The sequence below is a fragment of the Pyricularia pennisetigena genome, chromosome 2 (assembly GCF_004337985.1).
Source record: "Pyricularia pennisetigena strain Br36 chromosome 2, whole genome shotgun sequence".
Classification (NCBI taxonomy): domain Eukaryota; kingdom Fungi; phylum Ascomycota; class Sordariomycetes; order Magnaporthales; family Pyriculariaceae; genus Pyricularia; species Pyricularia pennisetigena.
This window is the reverse complement of record NC_043741.1, coordinates 6,904,068-6,910,253: the sequence shown is the minus strand read 5'-3', so window position 1 is coordinate 6,910,253 and position 6,186 is coordinate 6,904,068. Positions and strand designations below refer to the sequence as shown.

Genomic DNA, 6,186 nt, shown 5'->3' with positions numbered 1-6,186 from the left:
CCCATGTCATGTTTTCAACATTCCATGTGGTTATCCAAAATGAGATAACAGTTGCTTAAACCTGGAGATCCCCGACAATCAAAGGAGGCCTTGTTCCCGCACAACAGCAGCGAGGCAGTAATCACGTAGGCCGCCTCAAAAAAAAAAATTCCACGTGCTTGATTGGGGGCTGCACTGCACCGGGTTGCTGGGATGCTTAGTGGTTGCTTGACCATGTTCGCTTTGGGAAGGTGCCCTGCATACCAGTAGGCTGCATGGAATGGGGTTGGTTGAGGACGGGGCAGGGCGGTGGGAAAACATGATCCAAGGTGGTGGTCCACCAAGTCTACCTACCTAGTGGAGCGACGAGGGGGTCAACTAAGGTGCGTAGCATTGGTTTCTACTCTCCACATCTACAAGACTACTGTAGATTGCTTCGCTAGGTTCGCCAAGCAGCCTAGTGTGTTGAAGATGTATTTGGGGCTGCGTTGGTTTCTGATGCTATCAAAAGCTGCACTACATTTTTTTCTACCTGAACCTTTCCGGCAGTTTTGTTTGGGGTTCTAGTCTAGGGGCGGGTTGATATTGGACGGGATGCATTGGACGGTCGGGGGCGGCAATGCAATAGGTCCGGGTTCTGGCTTCTCAACCGTGGTTGGGTGTTTGTGCTGTACCTTTCAGGGGTGGGATGCAGGGATGGCCCTTTGATCTAAATACAGTAGCACACTCGCAAGGTGAAGCGTGGCACACACACACACACAGCCCGCATGGTGGTGGTATTTTTTGGGGTTTTTTTTTTGTTTTATGTTCAGGCCCTGCAATTTTTTGTCTGTTCTACTCACCCCCGCTTCTTGTCATCTTTTGTCTGACTGACAGAATTAAAACGATATGCAGCCAAGGACGTGAACTGTCACCCCAGGGATCTTCCCAGGCACAATAATGTGTAGGTTATTGTTTGGAAGCCAATCAATGGCCCAGGTCCCTTTGCGCAGGAGCGGAGATGAAAGTCGCCCTCCCCGCACCAAACAAAGTGATGTAGTAGAGGAAAAAAACGGTGGAAACAGGGCGCGAAAGGGCTGTGATCGCCTTGCTCTGTGCCATTCTGTGGTCGTGTGTAATTTTTAGGTACGCCAAGGGGGTCGCTTCGCCGGACGTTTTTGGTCCAATAGGCCATACTTTTGCAGGTTCTCAGGCTTTGCGGGTCGGACAAGGAGGTGGGTGGTAGGCTCCAATTGAAATCGGCAAGCACTTGCCAGACCTTGGCTTGGAGCATTAATCTTCCTTTTTTTTTTTTTTTTTTTTTTTTACGACGTTTGCGTACCCATGGTGTCCAACCTTCTTCTCAACCTAAACGACGAGCCAGCTTACTGTCGCTAGGTTGACCCTTGAGCTGTGCACCTTTGTTCTTGCGAGGAGAGCAAGCGAATCCTTTCCCAGGCTGTTGACATATTTCCCGGCCTCTTGTTTGGGGTCCATGCGGACAAAACAATCAGCCAAGAGATCTCAACTTACTGTACTCAATTGTACCATATTCCCCGTCAGTGCCAACATTCTACCTACAAACAGACTTGCCTAGTCCTTGCTGCGACTCACTCGGGCTCCATCCATTTCCGCCGCCGTTATTTTGGGGAACAAGCTCTGGACAATCAGAAACAAGGACTGCTTGTTTACCTCTCCTCCTTTGTTCTTCTTAGTTTATATTTTTTTTCCCCTCTGTATTTCCTTTCAGACCTCAACCCAAACAAACGATTTTGCATTCGCGTGCGACAAGGGAGTTAATTACGTGGTGACACCACACCGTCTGTCTTGCTTGGTGGCTTTACCGCGCACGCCAGCTCCAAAATCAAAGAGATCGACGACGCAAACCCCAGGTCGCGCGTGCACACCTACCTCAAGAAGGTGGGATCGGACGACGCACTTCACGCCACGGCACGCCACATAAGACCTTGCACGCGCCGGAACTCAGACTAAGAGGGTACCAATGCCAGGCAGCTTCTAAAGGGTCTTCTTCGTTCTCCCCTATTTTTAATTACTCTTGAAAATACGACGATCCAAGCTTTGCAACGGCTATGAAAGCCCGAGCTTAGGGCGCCTGATTCTTGCCGTTCCGTTCTCCGAGGAACGAACAAGGTGAAATAAACCAAAGGAGAGAAAAAAAAAGGAGGTAGGGTAGAGAACCCAAAGAAGAAAGCCATCCTGCCACCATTTGCGGCCAAATCGCTTTCACTGAGATCCAACACCTCACCAAAGTGGAGATTTAAACCAAGCAACGAGACAAAAAAAACAAAAAGAAACAAAAAGAAACGCATAATTGACTGCCTTCAATTCAATAATCGTCACCTCACCAAACGGTCCGATTCGACTCACTAGGATTGTGTTGCTGGTTTGGCTGCCAGCCATACCAGCCATTCACTCTCTTTGTCTTTCACCTCTGCGGGGCCAATTATTCTGAACCATATTAATCGCACCGCGGCGCCTTTGGTCTTTGTACCCGAGACGTTTGCCCACCATGAACCGCATAACCTACCGCTTTCGCAATATGGGCCTTTTCAAGCGTAGCAAGGATAAGCGCAAGAGCGACAGCCATTACACCCACGGCGGCGGCAATGGCAAGCATGGAGGAGGTGGCGATTTTCTCGGCGTTCCGGGGTTCATGCCCGGCTACGGAGCCGGCCAGATCCAGAGCACCGCCAGCATGACATCCAGTAGGCTGCTGGCGCGCCTCCCCGATGCCATCCTGGAGCGCATCTTTCTGTTTGTGTGCCCGCACACCGGCGACGAAACGTACGAAACATGCGAGCAGAGCAGCGAAGATGATGCGTGCATGCTGTGCAACCAGCGCGACCTTGCCCACTGCGCTGCAGTCTCAAAGCAGTGGAGGAGGGCTGCTATCAGGCAACTGTAAGTACACTCGGTATTTTCCCAGGATCGCATCCAACCTCGTCTCTTTACACAGCTTGCTTGCTAACCGCCATACCCGCTCTCCAGCTATCATAGCATTCGCATCGATTCGGTGCACTACTGCGAGCGCGAGATCTACCTTTCGGACCTGCGCAAACGCCGCTCGTTCTTTGATCGCAATGGCCTGCCAGAGGACACGGCCCAGACGCGCCTGAAGCTGCTTTGCCGCACACTTCGCGAGGACCCGACCAGACTCGGCAAGCTCGTCGAGTATTTCAAGACGCCGTACATGCTGCGCGAGTCTTGCCAAGCCGATCTCGCGCGTACTATCGCCGTGCTACCCAATCTGCGCTACGTAGATCTTCCTGAGGGCCTGTTTGCAGACGATGCGACATACTTGACACTTCGCATGGAGGTCCAGGCGAGGTGCCATCAGCTGCGCAAGATGACTTATATGGCTGGCTCGGAGCGCAGCTTGCAGGCCCTCGCGGGTGGCAATGTCTGGCCGAATCTCGAGGTCCTGGAGCTGATCCGTATCAATGTCGATCCTGCGATGCTGAGACACGTTCTGGGAGCCCTGCACAAGCTCGAGGCGCTCAAGGTGTCCGAAACGATGACTTTTGGGGATGAGATACTCCTCCACAACGACATGGTACCACCATTCCCTGCGCTGCAGGAGTTTATTCTCAAGGATGTTCCCAACGTGAGCGCGGAGGGCCTGAAGCAGTGGTTGTCGACGCGCCGCGACGCTCGCAGCCGACTCAAGACCCTGAGCCTTTCGGGCACCGGGGTCAAGCCATGGCAGCTCCACGGCGTCCTGGCGACTGCGTCTGGTCTTGAGAATCTCACAATTGTAGAAAAGGTCTCGGCCTCATTGCCCACTGCCGCAGGAACACATGATATCCCACCTCTGAGCTCCAAATCGCTTCTCACGCTCAACTACGAGATAACCGCTGTCGGGTCGGGCCCCGGTCCCTTTGGCGGTTCGAATACTGCGGCAAGCGGATTGAGTGGCGTGACATCATCCTATTATAACTACCTTTCAGGCTCCCTTCTCTCGGGAGCCTTGCCGAGGTTGCGAGCTGTCTACGTCCGAGACGCCCATTTCCCAGACTCCCTCCTCGGCCTTCCACCGCCACACCCGACATTTGCCGACGGCTTCTCGATGCGCAGACCAAACACCGCAGAGGGCCGACCCAACAATGCCTCGTTAGGATCCAACATGCAATCGCCGCGCAGCTTCTTGAAACCACAGACGGGAGGTGGTTCCCCGTTCCAGGACCCGAGCGCACACACGATGCCGCTGCCGCAGAAGCCCTTCGCGGGCGCCGGCCACAATCCGCGGTTCAGCAGTAATAACCCCTTTGCAGCAATGCTGCCGGCACAGCAGCTGGCGACCCTCGAGGTGTTCACCAAGGGCGACGACGAGCTTGATTGGTCCTTTGTCAAGGTTTCGGGCGGCTACGCGGACGGCGGCGAGCCGTCGCGGCCGCACAGCTCGTATGGCCTGTCGAGCGGCTCTGTGGGTGGCTGGGGTGCCACAGCCGGCGCGAGGAGGAGCGTCTTTATGGGAGACGGCGGCGGCGGCTTCCTCGCCGTGCCACCCTCGCCCGCCGGTAACAGACCCGGAATGCACGGTCGCTCCGGCAGCACCAACAGTATTGCGTACAGGAGTCCCGGCTGCAGTGGGAACGAGTGGCCAGTGGCTTCTCCAGGGTTTGAAAAGAGGAAGGATCGCAAGGACCTTTGGCGTTGATTTCTTTTGGCATTTTCGTTACCTGTATTGTCCGTTTTTTTGGGGGGGGTTTTTTTTTTTTTTTTACTCTGGGAAGGGGTATGGTCGGCGTTAATGTGATTTGGGTTTTATGGGCTTAAATCGGACTAGGCGTTCTGGTTTCCCAGCCCCAGGACGGCCGTGGTCAGTTGGCGGCCATTTAAAGCTGCTTGGCTAATAGGTTGGGCTATTTTTCTTCTCTCATTTTTATTTGTTAATCTTTGGCACGGCACGCATGCAAGGGATGGGAGACAGGTGTTTGCGCGCTGTTCCGGGAGAAACTCGACTTGGGGAAATTCAAGCAAGTTAGGAAGGGGGAGTATCTGGTCATTTATTCAAAGGTGTTTTGTTGCATTTTCTAGCTTAGCCCCTTTTCGTACATAGCCGATACCCAGTTTGTTGTTTACTATCTTCTAAATTCTAGCAAGTATTTCCAACCTAACTTGGGACAAGTAAAAAAAAAAAAAAAAAAAAAAAAAAAAAAAAAAAAAAAAAAGCGTCACTTCAGACAAGAAATGTCTTGATAAAAAGGGACTGGGAAATGGCGAACGTCACGGACGTGCAGATACTCCAGCTGTTTGCCCTGAAGCCCAGGTTGGAAGTCCAGGATCCGGTAGTCTCGAGGCCGGACCCGGTCTTGGAGGCTGAATCACCCGCAAGTGCGTGGGGTAAGAGAATCCCATAGCCAGAGATGAGCCGTTGCTCGCACTTAAAAAAATAAATATACCTCGTCAAACCCGCCCATGAGTTCGCCTTACCACACGAGTCCATTACCGGTACAAGCCCCTGAGATACTACCCCCCTTCCATCACTCTTTGGAAGACTTGTTACAAATCAGCCCTCCTCGCCTCGGCATCGCGGGTCGTCCCGCAGAAAACCTCACCCGGGTTGACCGGGAGGTACCCGATGGCAAATTGCGACTTGGAGCCCACCCACCAGTCGGACCAGCCCGAGGTGTGCTTCCCACAGACCCCCGCGATGCTCTCGTATCTATACCTGAGATCAGCGCCACAGGAGCCGGAGCCCGAAAACCGGCAGTAAAAGGCGGCGATCCGCTGGCCGCCGCCGTTCGCGATGGCGTAGTAGTGGCCAGACGACGTGCCGCACTCGTTGCGGACGCCCGCGACCGCGCGATCGGTTGCGTCCGGATCCATCCTGGCGTGATCTGCGCAGTCGTAGTCAAAATGGCGCTTTTTCCATTGGAACAGCGGAGGAGGGAAGCTGGTGCGCGCCTCTACGAGGGGCTCCGGATCCACGATGGGCTCGCCCAGGTCGGCGACGCGGCTATGGTGGGCTTTACCGGCCCCGTCCATGGTCACCGTATAAACTCCCTCGGGAAGGTTTTCCGGAATTATAAAGCCCTTGTCAACAGTGCCGGCGGAAGTGAAGGTTTTGGCACTGCTATCTGCCGAGCCGAGGGCTATAAAGCCGGCGGTGATAAGGAAGGTATTAATATGCATATTATTAAAGGGTCCTAGTTTTTTAGCGGATTAGTTTTTTTTTTTTTTTTTTTTTTTTTTTTTTTTTTTTTT

General features: G+C 53.4%; 2 protein-coding genes across 2 annotated transcripts; one reads left to right on the top strand and one right to left on the bottom strand.

The window, feature by feature from the left end:
• Positions 1-2,488: 2,488 nt before the first annotated feature.
• PpBr36_01931 (uncharacterized protein) lies at positions 2,489-4,636 on the top strand (the record flags this gene model as incomplete). The annotated part of the gene is made up of 2 exons (XM_029889115.1): positions 2,489-2,880; positions 2,968-4,636. 2 exons carry the CDS (start codon positions 2,489-2,491, stop codon positions 4,634-4,636), a joined length of 2,061 nt encoding a protein of 686 aa, XP_029751484.1.
• Positions 4,637-5,481: 845 nt separating this feature from the next.
• PpBr36_01930 (uncharacterized protein) lies at positions 5,482-6,114 on the bottom strand (the record flags this gene model as incomplete). The annotated part of the gene is made up of 1 exon (XM_029889114.1): positions 5,482-6,114. The coding sequence occupies one exon, from the start codon at positions 6,112-6,114 to the stop codon at positions 5,482-5,484; it is 633 nt and encodes a 210-aa protein (XP_029751495.1).
• Between the last annotated feature and the right edge of the window lie 72 nt (positions 6,115-6,186).